The 19,217-nt window shown below is 37.3% G+C and overlaps 1 protein-coding gene across 4 annotated transcripts in view; it reads right to left on the bottom strand.

The window, feature by feature from the left end:
• Window positions 1-19,217, bottom strand: part of SBF2 (SET binding factor 2) — a 490,796-nt gene that overhangs the window by 272,753 nt on the left and 198,826 nt on the right. For all 4 annotated transcript variants that reach the window (XM_060605981.3, XM_078433202.2, XM_060605979.3 and 1 more), the window contains exon 3: window positions 1,481-1,618. In XM_060605981.3, coding sequence (XP_060461964.2) covers window positions 1,481-1,618 — 138 coding nt within the window. The remainder of the gene's footprint in view (window positions 1-1,480; window positions 1,619-19,217) is intronic.

The raw sequence follows: 19,217 nt of genomic DNA, 5'->3' as shown, positions 1-19,217 counted from the left end.
ATTTTGTTCTATGTAATCTTTTAATTTATCACTGTAACTTAATAAACTTGCAAGCTGGTTTTAATACATCAGTCTAATGAATGTGGATAACGTGACTCTGTGTCAGGAAAGGTGATTTATCTCCTCTTGTACTGCAAAATCAGATTTCTGCATCTAGAAAAGTCAGATATTAGGGTTTAATTAAAGTAACCCAAACGACAAATGCTCTTTTGTGAGGCCATTTTAGAAAAGCCAGTCCTTTTCCATGGCAGTGATACTCATTCACCTGCATGTAGCAGAAAGTACTGCAGATAATGCTGACTGGCTCAGTCAATATCCTCTGAACCCTTTTATAGTTTCTTTCTTGTACTATAGAGCTTTGAAATCAAAATAAACAAACACATAACAACAACAAAGAGTTTTTCTGATTCCTTTGCAGGGGGGTGGGATCTGTATGCAACTTGACGTCCACAAGGAAACAACACATATGAGAATTAAAGCAGAAGTCACCGGTGTAAGATCGTGAAACAAGCTGTACATGACATTAGATTTTTAGGGTAACATATAAAGGTTATATTGTCTAGTACCCAACATTGTAAGTGACAAGTGGTCAATGGGAGAAAAAGTATCTACTAAAATAGACTCAAACCAGGCAATTCCTAGTATCCAAAGTTGGTTCCCTGTTTATTCCTCACCCATGAAATTACATAACCTCTGCAATTCATTGTCATAAATCCTTTTATGCATAGAGAAAGTAGGTCCAGTTGTCTGAAACTAAGAACCCCAACAAATACTCTTTGAGAAACCTAGTATTTCTTGTTTCAATGGTCTAGCCTATGAATTTCAGTCATGTTGATACTCCCGCCATTAACAATAATGAGTTGACACTTACTTGGGTGTTTAAAAAATAATATCAAGCATTGTGATAGGTGATCTATGAACATTATGATTAAATGCTTTACATTCTGTGAAAGATTGCTCAGGAAAAGGAGAGAAAAAAATCACACCTTCTACATGAGGGGATATAAATCTTCTTAATATACCAATTCATGAATATGCTATTATTAGAAATATTCAGATTCTGATCAATATTTTAAAAGAAAACAATTAAGGGGAGCCTGGGTGGCTCAGTCAGTTAAGCATCTGACGTCAGCTCAGGTCATGATCTCACAGTTCGTGAGTTCAAGCCCTGCATAGGGCTCTGTGCTGACAGCTTAGAGCCTAGAGCCTGCTTCAGATCCTGTGTCTCCCTCTCTTTGCCCCTCCCATGCTCACACTCTGTGTCTCTGTTTTTCAAAAATAAACATTTTAAAAAATGATTAAAAAAATAAAAGAAAACAAAGTATACTTTCTTTCTCTCTTCTCCAACAGTTTAGTACCTCAGTCTTTTTAAAGTAGCCCAAAGAACTTAAACTTACAGTTTAACAAAAACAAATATGGCATTAAAAAACAGATTCTTAAATGTTGTTCCTTTGTAGTTTGCCTAGAAGAGTGGTTGTACCTGTAGATTGATTTCTGCCTCATAGAAGGTTAGGCATGAGCAGTAATGTCGATCTGAGTCAATATCTGTCAGGACCACCACAAAAAATGTTGGCTGCTTCCTCTCTCTGGACAGCTGCCACCCACCAGGTTGACAAAACTAAAGGGAATAGAAAAAAATTGTCACATTTTAAAAGCATAATGAAAATTTATTATTTATAAATCTTTCTGAAATGTTACATATCACCCCATTGTAAAAAAATTTCCAGCTAATGTGATATGTTATCTCAGCCACTATATTTTTAAAAGTAGATTTATAACGTAGAACACTTTATCTAATGTACATATACATTTTATGAGGACAGCCTAGATTTTCCACAGATGCCCCTCATTCTGAGACATAGATTAGCATATGTAGGAACAAATCACATAAATGAAAAACTTTCCCACTTCAGAACAAATCATGAAATGAGTTGAAGATAAAGAGCTAAGTATCTATTGCTGGTAGGAAACACAATTATTTCAAAATTCCTTCATCAATCTAAGAGTCTTCAATTCAATTCAATGAAAAAGATATCTTATTCATCAAGATAAGCCACATTATAGGCTATATAATATATTTACATGTATTTAAAAGAATAGAAATCATACAATGTATGCTCTTAGACCACAACAGAACTGAACTCGTAACAGAAAGATAGCTGAAAAATTCCCCCAAAATTTGAAGATTAAACAACACACTTCTAAATAACACACGGGTCAAAGACAAAATCTCAAAAGAAATTAAAAAATATTTTTAAATCAATGAAAATGAAAATACATCTTATCAACATTTTTCGAGATTCAGCAAAAGCACTGCTTAGAGGAAAATTTATAGCATTGTATGTATATATTACAAAAGAAGAAAGATCTAAAATCAATAATCTAAGCTTATATCTTAGGAAACTATAAAAAGAAGAGCAAATTAAATTCAAAGTAAGCAGGTGAAAAGAAATAATAGATTAGAGTAGAAATCAATTAAATTGAAAACAAAATTCAATAGAGAAAATCAAGAAAACATAGCTGGTTTTTTGAAAAAAAAATCATTAAAATCAACAACCCTCTAGCCAGCTAACTAAGAAAAAAAAAGTTACAAATTACTAACATCGGAAATTAAAGAGGCAACAGTATTACAGATCCCATGGACATTAAAAGATAATAAAGAAAGGTCTGGGGGAAGATGGCGGTGTAGGACGACGCTGGTCTCACCGTGTCCTGCTAATCACTTAGATTCCACTCATATCTGCCTAAATAACCTAGAAAACCACCAGAAGACTAGCAGAATGGATTCTCTGGAGCCAAGAGTAGACAAGAAGCCCATGGAAGAGGGCAGGAAGGGCAGAGAGGCCGTGCGTGCTACACGGACTGGCGGGAGGGAGCTGGGGCAGTGAAGGGGCAGCCCACCCGGCAAGGCAGAGCCCCCGAGTCTGGTTTGCAAAAGTGGAGCAGCCTGTGGAGTGTGTTCTGACAGCCAGAGGGACTTAACATCTGGAATGTTATAAGTCAACAGCTCTGCTCGGAGAGTGGGAGGGCTAGAAGACAATGGGAGGGAGAGGGGTTGAGACCCGGAGGACAGAGCTCAGCTTGGCAGGGAACAAAGGCACTGGCCAGCGTCATCTCCCTCACCCATCCCGCAGCCAAAATCCCAAAGGGAACCACTTCCCCTCATGGAACGTGCTTGCACGGCAAACACCCAATGCTGTGCTTCTGTGGATCCATCCCTCTGACCTCCCGCCCGGTGCCACAGGGCCCCTCCCGAAGCAGGCCACCAAAGGCAAATCGACCTGAGTCTGCCCCTCCCACCCCTGTGCACCTTGCTGATCCACCCCGGCTAATACGCAGGTTCCCATCAAAGCAGCACCACAAGCCTGGCAGTGTGCAAGCAGCCCGGACAGGGGCCACACCACTCCACAGTGAGTCCTGCCCCTGGGAGAGGTGAAGAGAAGGTACACACCAGTATGACTGTGGCCCCAGTGGTGGGCTGGGGGCAGACATCAGGTCTGACTGTGGCTCCGCCCACCAACGCATGTTACTCTATACAGCACAGGGGAAAAGCCATGCAGTTCCACGCCACTCCAGGGACTATCCAAAATGACGAAACGGAAGAATTCTCCTCAAAAGAAACTCCAGGAAGTAGCAACAGCTAACCAACTAATCAAAAATGATTTAAGCAATATAACAGAAAATGAATTTAAAATAATAGTCATAAAATTAATCGCTGGGCTTGAAAAAAGTATAGAGGACAGCAGAGAATCTATTACTACGGAGATCAAGGGACTAAGAAACAGCCAGGAGGAGCTAAAAAATGCTATAAATGAGCTACAAAATAAAATGGAGGCGACCACTGCTAGGATTGAAGATGCAGAGGAGAGAATAGATGAATTAGAAGATAAAATTATGGAAAAAGAAGAAGCTGAGAAAAAGAGAGATAAAAAAATCCAGGAGTATGAGGGGAGAATTTGAAAACTAAGTGATGTGATGAAATGCAATAATATATGCATAATTGGAATTCCAGGGGAGGAAGAAAGAGGGAAAGGGGTTGAAGGTGTACGAAAAGAAATCATAGCTGAGAACTTCCCTGATCTGGGGAAGGAAAAAGGCATTGAAATCCAAGAGGCACAGAGAACTCCCCTCAGACGTAACTTGAATCGATCTTCTGCACGACACATCATAGCAAAACTGGCAAAATAAAAGGATAAAGAGAAAATTCTGAAAGCAGCTAGGGATAAACATGCTCTAACATATAAAGGGAGACTGATAACCCTCGTGACGGATCTCTCTACTGAAACTTGGCAGGCCAGAAAGGAATGACAGGAGATCTTCAATGTGATGAACAGAAAAAATATGCAGCCGAGAATCCTTTATCCAGCAAGTCTGTCATTTAGAATAGAAGGAGAGATAAAGGTCATCCCAAACAAACAAAAACTGAAGGAATTCGTCACCACTAAACCAGCCCTAAAAGAGATCCTAAGGGGGATCCTGTGAGACAAAGTACCAGAGACATCGCTACAAGCATGAAACCTACAGACATCACAATGACTCTAAACCCATATCTTTCTATAATAACACTGAATGTAAATGAACTAAATGCCTCAACCAAAAGACATAGGGTATCAGAATGGATAAAAAAACAAGACCCATCTATTTGCTGTCTACAAGAGACTCATTTTAGACCTGAGGACACCTTTAGATTGAAAGTGAGGGGATGGAGAACTATCTATCATGCTACTGGAAGTCAAAAGAGAGCTGGAGTAGCCATACTTATATCAGACAAACTAGACTTTAAATTAAAGGCTGTAACAAGAGATGAAGAAGGGCATTATATAATAATCACAGGGTCTATCCACCAGGAAGAGCTAACAATTATAAAAATGTCTATGCACCAAATACAGGAGCCCCCAAATATATAAAACAATTACTCACAAACATAAGCAACCTTATTGATAAGAATGTGGTAAAGCAGGGGACTTTAATACTCCACTTACAACAATGGATAGATCATCTAGACACACGGTCAATAAAGAAACAAGGGCCCTGAATGATACATTGGATCAGATGGACTTGACAGATATATTTAGAACTCTGCATCCCAAAGCAACAGAATATACTTTCTTCTCGAGTGCACATGGAACATTCTTCAAGACAGATCACATACTGGGTCACAAAACAGCCCTTCATAAGTATACAAGAATTGAGATCACACCATGCATACTCAGACCACAATGCTATGAAGCTTGAAATCAACCACAGGAAAAAGTCTGGAAAACCTCCAAAAGCAAGGAGGTTAAAGAACACCCAACTAAAGAATGAATGGGTCAACCAGGCAATTAGAGAAGAAATTTAAAAATATATGGAAACAAACGAAAATGAAAATACAACAATCCAAACGCTTTGGGATGCAGCAAAGGCAGTCCTGAGAGGAAAATACATTGCAATCCAGGCCTATCTCAAGAAACAAGAAAAATCCCAAATACAAAATCTAATAGCACACCTAAAGGAAACAGAAGCAGAACAGCAAAGACAGCCCAAACCCAGCAGAAGATGAGAAATAATAAAGATCAGAGCAGAAATAAACAATATAGAATCTAAAAAAAGTGTAGAGCAGATCACTGAAACCAAGAGTTGGTTTTTTGAAAAAAATAAACAAAATTGATAAACCTCTAGCCAGGCTTCTCAAAAAGAAAAGGGAGATGACCCAAACAGATAAAATCATGAATGAAAATGGAATTATTACAACCAATCCCTCAGAAATACAAGCAATTATCAGGGAATACTATGAAACATTATATGCCAACAAACTGGACAACCTGGAAGAAATGGACAAATTCCTAAACACCCACACACTTCCAAAACTCAAACAGGAAGAAACAGAAAACTTAAACAGACCCATAACCAGCGAAGAAATTGAATCGGTTATCAAAAATCTCCCAACAAATAAGAGTCCAGGGCCAGATGGCTTGCAGGGGAATTCTACCAGACATTTAAAGCAGAAATAATACCTATCCTTCTCAAGCTGTTCCAAAAAATAGAAAGGGAAGGAAAACTTCCAGACTCATTCTATGAAGCCAGCATTACTTTGATTCCTAAACCAGACAGAGACCCAGTATAAAAAGAGAACTACAGGCCAATATCCCTGATGAAGATGGATGCAGAAATTCTCAATAAGATACTAGCAAATCGAATTCAACAGCATATAAAAAGAATTATTCACCATGATCAAGTGGGATTCATTCCTGGGATGCAGGGCTGGTTCAACATTCGCAAATCGATCAACGTGATACATCACATTAATAAAAGAAAAGATAAGAATCATATGATCCTGTCAATCGATGCAGAAAAAGCATTTGACAAAATTCAGCATCCTTTCTTAATAAAAACCCTCGAGAAAGTCGGGATAAAAGGAATATACTTAAACATCATAAAAGCCATTTATGAAAAGCCCACAGCTAACATCATCCTCAATGGGGAAAAACTGAGAGCTTTTTCCCTGAGATCAGGAAGACAACAGGGATGTCCACTCTCACCGCTGTTGTTTAGCATAGTGTTGGAAGTTCTAGCATCAGCAATCAGACAACAAAAGGCAATCAAAGGCATCAAAATTGGCACAGATGAAGTCAAGCTTTCACTTTTTCCAGATGACATGATATTATACATGGAAAATCCGATAGACTCCACCAAAAGTCTGCTAGAACTAATACATGAATTCAGCAAAATTGCAGGATACAAAATTAATGTACAGAAATCAGTTGCATTTTTATACACCAATAATGAAGCAACAGAAAGGCAAATAAAGAAACTGATCCCATTCACAATTGCACCAAGAAGCGTAAAATACCTAGGAATAAACGTAACCAAAGATGTAAAAGATCTGTCTGCTGAAAACTATAGAAAACTTATGAAGGAAATTGAAGAAGATATAAAGAAATGGAAAAAGATTCCATGCTCATGGGTTGGAAGAATAAATATTGTCAAAATGTCAATACTACCCAAAGCTATCTACACATTCAATGCAATCCCAATCAAAATTGCACCAGCATTCTTCTCGAAGCTAGAACAGGCAGTCCTAAAATTCATATGGAACCACAAAAGGCCCCGAATAGCCAAAGTAATTTTGAAGAAGAAGACCAAAGCCGGAGGCATCACAATCCCACACTTTAGCCTCTACTACAAAGCTGTAATCATCAAGACAGCATGGTATTGGCACAAAAACAGACAAACAGACCAATGGAATAGAACAGAAACCCCAGAACTAGACCCACAAAAATATGGCCAACTAATCTTTGACAAAGCAGGAAAGAATATCCAATGGAAAAAAGACAGTCTCTTTAACAAATGGTGCTGGGAGAACTGGACAGCAACATGCAGAAGGTTGAAACTAAACCACTTTCTCACACCATTCACAAAAACAAAGTCAAAATGTATAAAGGACCTGAATGTGAGACAGGAAACCATCAAAACCCTAGAGGAGAAAGCAGGAAAAAAAACCTCTCTGACCTCAGCCGCAGCAATTTCTTCCTTGACACATCCCCAAAGGCAAGGGAATTAAAAGCAAAAATGAACTATTGGGACCTCATGAAGATAAAAAGCTTCTGCACAGCAAAGGAAACAATCAACAAAACTAAAAGGCAACCAACGGAATGGGAAACGATATTTGCAAATGACATATCTAACAAAGGGCTAGTATCCAAAATCTATAAAGAGCTCACCAGACTCCACATCGGAAAAACAAATAACCCAGTGAAGAAATGGGCAGAAAACATGAATAGACACTTCTCTAAAGAAGACATCCGGATGGCCAATAGGCACATGAAAAGATGCTCAACGTTGCTCCTCTTCAGGGAAATACAAATCAGAACCACACTCAGATATCACCTCACGCCGGTCAGAGTGGCTAAAATGAACAAATCAGGAGACTATAGATGCTGGAGAGGATGTGGAGAAACAGGAACCCTCTTGCACTATTGGTGGGAATGCAAACTGGTGCAGCCGCTCTGGAAAACAGTGTGCAGGTTCCTCAAAAAGTTGAAAATAGACCTACCCTATGACCCAGCAATAGCACTGCTAGGAATTTACCCAAGGGATTCAGGAGTGCTGATACATAGGGGCACTTGTACCCCAATGTTTACAGCAGCACTCTCAACAATAGCCAAATTATGGAAAGAGCCTAAATGTCCCTCAACTGATGAATGGATAAAAAAATTGTGGTTTATATACACAATGGAGTACTACATGGCAATGAGGAAGAATGAAATATGGCCCTTTGTAGCAACGTGGATGGAACTGGAGAGTGTTATGCTAAGGGAAATAAGTCATACAGAGAAAGACAGATACCATATGTTTTCACTCGTATGTGGATCCTGAGAAACTTAATAGAAACCCATGGGGGAGGGGAAGGAAAAAAAAAAAAAAGAAAGAGAGGTTAGAGTGGGAGAGAGCCAAAGCATAAGAGACTCTTAAAAAGTGAGAACAAACTGAGGGTTGATGGGGGGTGGGAGGGAGGGGAGGGTGGGTGATGGGTATTGAGGAGGGCACCTTTTGGGATGAGCACTGGGTGTTGTATGGAAACCAATTTGACAATAAATTTCATATATTAAAAAAATAATAATAATAAATAATTAAAATATTTATTGTTCATCAAGGGCATTTTAAACTGAAACTGGCTTTTTTTTTTAGAAAAAACTGCAAATGTGCAGCTATGAAGAATACAATGACTACAAGTATAGTTTGGGGCTTGCTGGATTCATTTCTATTAAGGTGCCAGCAGTTTTACCCACCATTACTTTTGCACCATCAATGTAAATGTCAACAAAGTGAAAGAAACCACTAATTATTAGTATTATTATTATGAAAACAGTTTTGACCTCTGGAACTCTATGATTCTGTGTAACACACTTTGAGGGCTGCTGTTCTGGAATATGAAATCCTTTTGATGGCCACAAGAAAGCTTAAGACATATGGTCATGGAATTTGGATAGATGGATTGATGAAGAGAAATATACACATAAAGAAAATTACAAGCCAACTTTTCTGTACCAAATTGGTAGAGTAGATGATAAGTTCTAGGGAAATAGATAAGAAGAGATAATTAATTTATTAATTATTATTTTTAAAATGTATAAAATGGCTTTGGAACACAGTAGAGGAACTTCATGATTCTTGGGTCTGGAGGGTTCTGGATATCCTGGGAAGTTAAAGAGAAGTCTTCATAGAATAAATGCTATTCAAGTACTCAGTAAATATTTGTTGGATTAATTACTATTTTGAAATAAAAATGTAAAGAAAAATGTTTTCACTTATTTGCTTATTAGTGTGTTTTTAAGTCTGTCATGCTATTCCTATGACATCTGCTTATGGAAATGAGTCTGGTAGAATTTTTCCTTTGGTAGAGAAGCTCTGAACACGATGACTGTCTCTGTCCAAATGTAAGAAACTATCCAGATCTCTTTTTTTGATGTCTCTTTAGACTCAGTCAGGGAGGCAATGGGGCAATGTAAGGAGAGGCAACATTAAAAAAAGGGGTGGGGGGAGCCTGGGTGGCTCATTCGGTTGAGACTCTGACTTCAGCTCAGGTCATGATCTTGCAGTCTGAGTTCGAGCCCCACATCAGGCTCTGCTGACAGCTTGGGGCTTGGAGCCTGGAGCCTGCTTCAATTCTGTGTCTCCCCCTTTTTCTGCCCCTCCCTGCTCACACTCTGTCTCTCTCTCTCTCTCCTCTCTGTAAGAAAAATACCTAAACATTAAAAAAAAAAAAAAAAAAAAAAAAAAAAGAAAGGAGGGGCAGGTTTTGGAAGAAATTGATACAGAGGAGAAAGAAACTGTTGTAGATATGATGACAGAAACAGGTTAGATCCAAGTGGGTTAAATTCACAAGAAGTAATGTTTACTTCACTGAATTATATGGCAAGGGCTATTCTGAGCACATTGCATGTGTTAACTCATGTAGACTTCTCAAGAAAACTAGCAGGTAGGTACTAATAGTCTACCTTTTACAGATGAGGAAACTGAGGCACTGAGAGGTTAAATAAATTGCTCAAGATTACACTTATTAAGCAGAATAACAGAAGGTAATCTGGCACAGAAAGCTGCTATATTGGTGAGCTCATTTCTGTTTTTGTTCCATCTCTTGAATAATACTGCTAATCAACGTATATACTTTTTCAGATTTTTGAAAATGGACTTTAATTTTTAAAGCAGTTTTAGATTCACAGCAAAATTGAGCAGAAGGTACTAAGAATTCCTATATATTCCCTGTTCCCAAAACCAGCCTCTCACACTATCAATATCCCCAACCACCGTGGTGCATTTGTTAAATTGATGAACCTTTATTGATTGACACATCATTATCACCCAAAGTCCACAATGTACATTAGCATTCACTCTTGGTGTTATACATTCTGTAGGTTTTGACAAAAGTATAATAGCATGTATCCACCAATATAGTATTATACAGTATCATATGTATATAGTATTATATAGTATTATAGAATTATACATACATTTTCATGCAGTATTATACAGGTTCAGTGTCCTTAAAATCCTCTGTATTCTGCCTATTCATGTCTACAATGCCTTCAGTTTCAGGTAAACATTAATCTTTTTTGCTGCCTCCATAGTTTTGCATTTATCGGAATGCCATGTAGTTGGAATCATACCATATTGTAGCCCTTTTGGAAAGTGGTCTTTCACTTAGTAATACACATTTAAGGTTCCCACATGCCTTTTCAAGGTTTAATTGTTCATTTCTTTTTAGCACTAAAGAATATTCTATTGTCTTGGATATCCCACAGTTTATTTATCCATTCACCTACTGAAGGACATCTTGGTTGCTTTCAAATTTTGGCAGTTATGAATAAAGCTGCAATAAACATTCATGTGTAAGTTTTTGTGTGAACATATACTTTTAACTCCTTTGGGTAAATACCAAGGAGCACAATTGCTGGATTTTATGCTAAGAATATGCTTAGTTTTGTAAGAAAGTATCATACCATCTTCCAGAGTGGTTGTCCATTTGGCATTCCTACCAGCAATGAATGAGAGTTCTGTTGCTCTACATCCTTGTTAGCATTTGGCATTATTAGTATTTTGGATTTTAACCATTATGATAGATTGGTAGTAATATCTCATTGTTTTTTAATTTGCAATTCTTTAGTGACACAGGACGTTGAATTTCTTTTCATATGTTTTTTTTTTCCTGTGTATCTTTAGTGAGGTATCTGTTCAGATCTTTTGCCTATTTTTTGAGTTGTTCATTTTCTTATTGTTGACTTTTTAAGATTTCTTTGTATATTTTACTTTATTGTTTTGAATTATTTTATTTTTTATTTTAGAGAGGGAGAAAAAAATGTTTTTTTTAATTTTTTAAGTGTTATTTATTATTGAGAGACAGAGAAAGACAGAGCATGATCAGGGGAGGGGCAGAGACAGAGGGAGACACAGAATCTGAAGCAGGTTCCAGGCTCTGAGCTGTCAGAGCCTGATGTGGGGCTTGAACTCATGAACTGTGAAATCATGACCTGAGCCAAGGTTGGACGCTTAACCAACTGAGACACCCAGGTGCCCAGAAACTAATGTTTCTTTATTTTGAAAGAGAGAGAGAGAGAGAGAGACCTGGGGAGGAGCAGAGAGAGAGAATCCCAAGCAGGCTCCAAAATGTTAGCACAGAACCTGATGCTGGGCTTGAGATCTCACAATGGTGAGACCATGACCTAAGCTGAGACAAAGAGTTGGATGCTTAATCAACTGTGCCACCCCGGCGCTCCTCTAGTTATAATTTCTAATACATAAATGAATAGATAAAAACTACATAAATAAAACTCTTTGGGGATACTCAATAATCTGTAAGAGTATAAAGTGTGAGGCCCAAAAGTGTGAAACCTCCTATTATAGTGAAATGGGTATTAACATGTAACTAACCTTGGCTGAAGCTATTTGGATAGCAGAAAAGTATACTCCTTGGTGGAACTAGGGAGTTTTCTCAGGTTACAACAAAACTCAGAGGTGTCTTTCAAAATCTTCTTCTTTCTCATCAAACTTCTTTTCAGAATTAGGTACATCATGTTCTCTTTTTTTTTTTAATGTTCATTTTTGAGAGAGAGAGAGCAAGCTGGGAGGGGCAGAGAGAGAGGGAGGCAGAGGATCCAAAGCAGGCTCTGCACTGACTGCAGACAGCCCGATGTGGGGCTTGAACCCATGATCTGTGAGATCATGACCTGAGCCCAAGTTGGACACTTAATCAGCTGAGCCACCCAGGTGCCCCTAGGTACATCATTTTCTAAAGTGAGTTTCACAGTCAAGAAAGAAATGTCTGAGCCTGGGTGATAAAATAATATCAGGATACTGCCTGAATTATCAATTCCATTTGCTCAACAAACAACTCTTCTGACACAAAGTGAATATGTTCTGTGAATTAATAACAAATAGAACCATTATCTTAGAGGTCTGTAATTCATTATCATTAGCTGCTCATTAGGCTTGGTAAATGACATTAAAAGCTATTCACTACAGAATGACTACATATTTTCACAAAACTTAAATGAAATTATAGGTTTCCAGGGAGGATTAAGCATAATCTCTTTATGTTATTTCTAACTCTATCAAATATACTGACTTTTCAATTCAAAGGTACCAGTCATAGAGCACAGTTCACAAATAACTTTCATAAGCAAGCAGGTCTATTACTTAAATGAACAAATATTTGCTGCTTAAAACTAGAAGCAACTCTTAACATACCCACTTTTCTCAAGTACTTTATATAAACACAGAATATAATGAAAATACTATAGAATAACCCAAAATGTCCATAGTACTATTTTGATTAATCTGATCTCTCGAAGGTGAAATATTATAGAAGGTTCTTTGGAGAAAAGTTACCCTTAACATTTCGCAAGACCTTCATCCAAATCTAAAATTTATAGCTCACTGAGACACAGTTTTCTGTGTAAACTTTAATTTAAAAACTTAACTGGTGTCCCTTTAAAACATAAAATCTGTAAGAAAATTTCTTCTTCTAACAGAAGTAATAAATATAAAACATCCAGAAGGAGCATATGAAAGCTTGGGTAGTAAGACCTCCTTAGTTGCTTAAATGGCCTCATTGTTTACATTATAAAGGGCATTCTGTTAAATTCTGATAAGAAAAAAGGTATTAATGATAAAACTTCTGGGAAATTTCAAGGATCAGTTTTCAGATTCAATAAGTACTTCTTCAAAACTAACTTAATGTGACCACAATTAAGATAGTAATGGTAAGTCATGGCAGGCCTGGTCAGATATTTTTTACTAAATTTTGCACAAAGATGCTGTCAAGATAGACACTGGTTATATCTGAGATCTCCTATTTCACATATATAATTACAGCAATAAAGGAATTATTTTATGTTATGCATTTAAAAATATGAGTAGAATAATACTTGATAGGAAATTTTGATGCTGTATTCTTGAACAAAATGAATATACAAATATTCAGAAAATAAGCAAGAGCTCACACAACTGAGTTTATAGAAATGTTTTTTCAAAGGATTTAAAATTTCAAGAATGTTAAAGGTTTCTGGAGGTTTCAATTTTCAAAGGATTTTAAATTCAAAGGAAATTTAACCTCCAGTTAAAATGTCTACTTTCTGGGGCACCTGGGTGGCTCAGTTAGTTAAACGACTTCTGCTCAGGTCATGATCTCACGGTTCGTGAGTTCCAGCCCCGTGTTGGGCTCTGTGCTGACAGCTCAGAGCCTGCAGCCTGCTTTGGATTCTGTGTCTCCCTCTCTCTCTGCCCCACTCCTGTTTGCACTGTCTCTCTCTGTCTCTCAAAAATGAATAAACTTTAAAAAAAAAAGTCTACTTTCCAAATTCCACTGTATCATAAGATTAAGCAATAACAGAATTTGGGGTATAAGAGATGATCCTGTTATTTAATGAGAAGTATTCCTCATAGGATTTGAATTAAAATATAATAATACTAGCTGGTTCACCTACTTCAAATCTTACTAAAAGTATGCTGAGGAAGTAATAAGCAATGAGGGAGTGGACACTACAATTCTTGAACCTGAGCTCAAGTCACATTTCTGACAGGAATGTGAGAAAATGTTTAGACAGCTGGAAACAGAACAGTCACTAAAAGACAGTAAGCAAAATGATAAGCATTGAACAAACAGGATAAAATCAGGATTTTTCTCTCCCCAGTGTCTTTATTGGCAAACAGAAAAAAAAAAATGCTATCACAGGTGCAAAATCTAAACTGTTTAGAATTGACTGTCATAACCAACTGGCCTATATTTTGCCCTCCTTTATCAAGTCACTAAGGAAACACATCTATTTAGGGTGATACTATCAATGAACACACTATGTAAGTTGACAAATAATATTTTCATACATATATGACTGTATTTGCAACAGCTTGTTTTTGACTATATGTTTTGACTATAAACACCTGACCCTCATCATTTCACACAGATCATGCTCATACAAATTTTACAACATACAAGAGACAAAACAGATGAACATAAGGGAAGGGAAGCAAAAATAATATAAAAACAGGGAGGGGAACAAAACATAAGAGACTCTTAAATACAAGAGAACAAACTGAGGGTTGCTGGAGGGGTTATGGGAGGGGGGATGGGGTAAATGGGTAAGGGACATTAAGTAATCTACTCCTAAAATCACTATTGTACCATATGTAACTAACTTGGATGTAAATTTAAAAAATAATTAATTAAAAAAAAGACAATCCAAAACAATTTGCTTTGCTTTAAATGAAGCTTAATTTAAAATAGGTCACTTAAATAGTTTTTAGTAGAAATTTACATTCAGATATTTTATTACTACTACACAACATTACACTGTCCTCACCAGTATAATAAAATTTCTTACTATGTGTAAAAAAATATGATTGTCTTCTTGGAGAATCCAAGAAAATTGACTACACATTGTTGGAATTAACAAGAGTTTAGTTACATAGGGAGATATAAGAACACATAAAAATCAATAGTTTTCTTTGATACCAGCAATAAGTAATTAGAAAAAAGATCCTATTTATAGTCTTAATGTGTTGTCGAAGCCACACAATGAGCTAACCTAACCTCTCAAGTTTTAAATATTTTGTCATGTCAGTCTCATAAAAATACCTACACATAAGTCTTTATATACAAAAATTTCAAGAAGCAAACACCAAAGAGAAAATGAACACTTGGAATAGCTTCTAACTTTCAAGTTTTGAAAAACTACAACTGTATGATTTACCAATTTAAAATAATTCCAAGATGAAGAGCACAAAAGAAATGTTATTAATGACTTCTGGTTAAGCATGGCAGATTAAATAAATGTGTTTACTTCTAACACTTCCTGAAAATCCTCTAAAATTGTAATTAAAAAAAAAAAACAGCAAAGTAAGGTGAAAGGAGACAACACGTTTAAAATGTTGACAAGAATTTGGAAGCTAGTAAACTGGTTTACAATTTCCTGGAAAAGATAACGAATGGGAGGTATCAGGTATGTATGAATGTCACCAAATATGGAAGACAAAAACAAACAAAGGGAACTCAGTGGCCATAAAGACAGTGCAAAGAGATGCAGAAAATTTCAAACAGAGGAGAATGAAGAAGAGATAAAAATATTAAGAATAGGAATTTATATATCAGAGAACATTTACAAAGCTAGAGGAATATAATAAAATTTTAAAATAAAGAAACTAGAACGTTGTCCCAGTAGGTATCCAAAAGGGACAAACAAATGGAAAAGGAAAGAAAAGGAAATTAGATCACTGGAGGAGTTCTAATTTTTAGGTAAAAGGAAAATAAAAAAGATTACATCCAAAGGAAAAATTTACAATAAAACCCAAGGGGATCCTGGGTGGCTCAGTCAGTTAAGCTTTCAGCTCAGGTCATGGTCTCCTGTTGGTTAGTGGGATCAAGCCCCTCATTGGACTCTGTGCTGACAGCATGGACCCTGCTTGGGATTCTTCCTCTCCCTCTCTCTCTCAAAATAAATAAACATTAAAAAAAAAACAAAAACCCAAACCAAAAAGCCATTACAGCCCTCTCCCCCACAAAAAGGCCCAGAACCTTAGGAGAGAATTACATTTCCATATGCCTAGCATAATTAGTTAATGTTTCTTAAAATCCATTAACTTTAGCACATGATTACAAAATTTAAGTAAATGAAAGATAAAAGATCCTGAAGGAAAAACAATGATAAAGATTTAAAAAAAAAACAGGTTTATGTATTCTATTGTACAATAGGTTAAAAATCAAAATAGTAACAGAATCTATTAATATAATTAATCACATCAATAGATAGAAAAGTAATAAAATCAACTGCATAATTTAAAAAATAGGACAGGGGCATCTGGACAGTTCATTCAGTTAAGTGTCAGACTCTTGATTTCAGCTCAGGTCATGATCTCATGGTTCATGAGATCAAGCCCTATATCAGGCTCTGAGCTGTCATTAAAAAACATAAATAAAAACTAAGACATAATTCAATATAACATCCATTCTTTTTAAGTTTATTTATTTTGGGGCATCTAGGTGGCTCAGTCAGTTTAGCGCCTGACTTCAGCTCAGGTCATGACCTCACGGTTGGTGAGCCCCATGTCGGGCTCTGTGCTGATAACTCAGAACATGAAGCCTGCTTCGGATTCTGCGTCTCCCTCTCTGCTCCTCCCCTGCTCAGGCTCTGTCTCTCTCTCTCTCAAAAATAAAAAAATAAACATAAAAAATTAAAAAATTAATTAAAAAAAGTTTATTTATTTTGAAAGAGAGAGAGAGGGAGTGCATAAGCACATGGGTGGAGGATGGGCAGAGAGAGAGGGAGGAGGAAAGAATCCCAAGCAGGCCCAGCACTGTTAGCATGGAGCCTGACATGGGGCTCGATCTCAGGAACCTTCATACCATGACCTGAGCCAAAAGCAAGAGTTGATGCCTAACCGACTGAGCTACCCAAGAACCCCCATAACACGCATTCTTAAATAAATTATATATTGAGGGTCGCCTGGGTGGTTCAGTCAATTAAGCATCCAACTTCAGGTCAGGTCATGATCTCACTGCTCATGAGTTTGAGCCCAACATCGGGCTCTGTGCTGACAGCTCAGAGCCTGAAGCCTGCTTCCAATTCTGTGTCTCCCTCTCTCTCTGCCCCTCTCCCACTCCCACTCTGTTTCTTTCTCTCAAAAATAAATAAATGTTAAAAAAATTTTTTTAAATAAATTATTTACTGAGTTCCATTATCATTGATATCATTTACTGGACACATTAGCTGAAACACTCACACCAAAGACAGAAATTAAAGATAAAAAAATTGGAAGGAAAAATTATTATCTCCCAATGACATGATTGTATAACCTGGAAAATTGAAGAGGATCAACTAAAAAAACTACTGTAACAATAAGAGAATACAGTAAGGTAATTCAATATAAAATTGATACAGAGAGATGACTTTCACTTTGTGCCAAGATTTACCCTAAAAATACCATAAAAAGCTGCACAAAATGTATGAAATAATGGTTTGCAAGATACTAGATATAGGGCAATGAAGGACAAAGATCCCTGAAAGGAGGAAACAATGTGAGCTCCACTACTGGCCCTGTTCTCTGCCTTGAGAGAGTTTATAGGCTATGGTGTAGGGAGGAGGAAATGAATGCAGAGTTGAGAGGACTCTGCATATGAGGAGGCAGAGCAGAAACTCCTCGAAGAAAACCAGAGAGGACGGAGCTACACAGAGAAACAATGTGGGAGATCTGCAGAGGGTTCCTCTCAAGAATTCAGCAAGGTGGGGCGCCTGGGTGGCGCAGTCGGTTAAGCGTCCGACTTCAGCCAGGTCACGATCTCGCGGTCCGTGAGTTCGAGCCCCGCGTCGGGCTCTGGGCTGATGGCTCGGAGCCTGGAGCCTGTTTCCGATTCTGTGTCTCCCTCTCTCTCTGCCCCTCCCCCGTTCATGCTCTGTCTCTCTCTGTCCCAAAAATAAATAAAAAACGTTGAAAAAAAAATTAAAAAAAAAAAAAAAAAAAAAGAATTCAGCAAGGTAGTGATCAGTGCATGTGTGTGAAGAAACCACCTGAGGCTGGCAGAAGAGCCATCTGCAAAGTTTAGAAAAAAACAGTGCCCATTGCTTAGGCATGGCTGGGAGAAATACCCACTCCCATTATCCAGACTGGAAAAATTCACAGTTCTCCAAAGCTTGGATACAGTACACAGAAAGGTCTTGCCTCAGCAGTGGATGTAATTAGTCCTAAACTCGATCTGCTCAGAACCCACATAACAAATCATAAAAGCAAGACCCAAAAAGATCAAACTGTTTACAAGTAACTGCATCTAGGAACCTCAAGAAGATTTATAGGAATACAAAATATCTACCACCCAACAAGATAAAATTCATGATGTCAGGCATCCTACTAAACATTAACAGGTAAGAGGCACCTGGGGGGCTCAGTTGGTTAAGTGTCTTACTCTTATTTTCGGCTTAGGTCATGATCTCACTGTTGGTGAGTTCAAGCCTTGCATCAGGCTCTGTGCTGACAGTACACAGCCTACTTGGGTTTCTTTCTCTCTCTCTGCCCCTCCCCTGCTTGCTCTCTCTCTCTCTCTCTCTCAAAATAAATAAATAAACTTAAGAAAAAAACCCATTAACAGGTAACCAAAGAGATAGGGAAACACAAACCCTAATGAGAATAATCAAACAATACTGATCTGGAACTGACAGAGATATTAGAATGAGCAGAAAAGACACAGAGACAGTTGTTATAACTGATTCCCATATGTTGAAAAAATTAAATGGAGGCATGGAAAATCTAAAACACTCAAGTCAAACATCTAAAAGGAAAACTACAATGTATGAGATAAAAAATACACTGGATGGGATTTACAACATATTAAATGTTACAGAAAAAAGATTAGTAAACTTGAATTCATACCAATAAAAATTCTCTAAAATGAAATAGAGGGGGTGCCTGGCTGTCTCAGTTGTAAGAGCATGCAACTTATGATCTCAGGGTCATGAGTTCAAGCCCCATGTTGGGTATGGAGATTACTAAGAAAAAAGAGAAAGAAAAAGGTAAAGAAAAGAAATACAGAGAGAGAGAAGAACCCTCCAAAATGAAATGAGCAACAGTGAGCTCTAGGACAACCTGAAGCAGCCTACCATATGAGTAATAAGAATCAAGGAAGTGAAAAGGGGGAACAGAAAAAAATCATCTGAAGAAATAATGGCCAAAAATAATACCAGATGAAAATATGG

Source organism: Panthera onca, chromosome D1 (assembly GCF_046562875.1).
Source record: "Panthera onca isolate mPanOnc1 chromosome D1, mPanOnc1 haplotype 2, whole genome shotgun sequence".
NCBI lineage: Eukaryota > Metazoa > Chordata > Mammalia > Carnivora > Felidae > Panthera > Panthera onca.
This window is presented reverse-complemented; position numbering and strand designations above follow the sequence as displayed.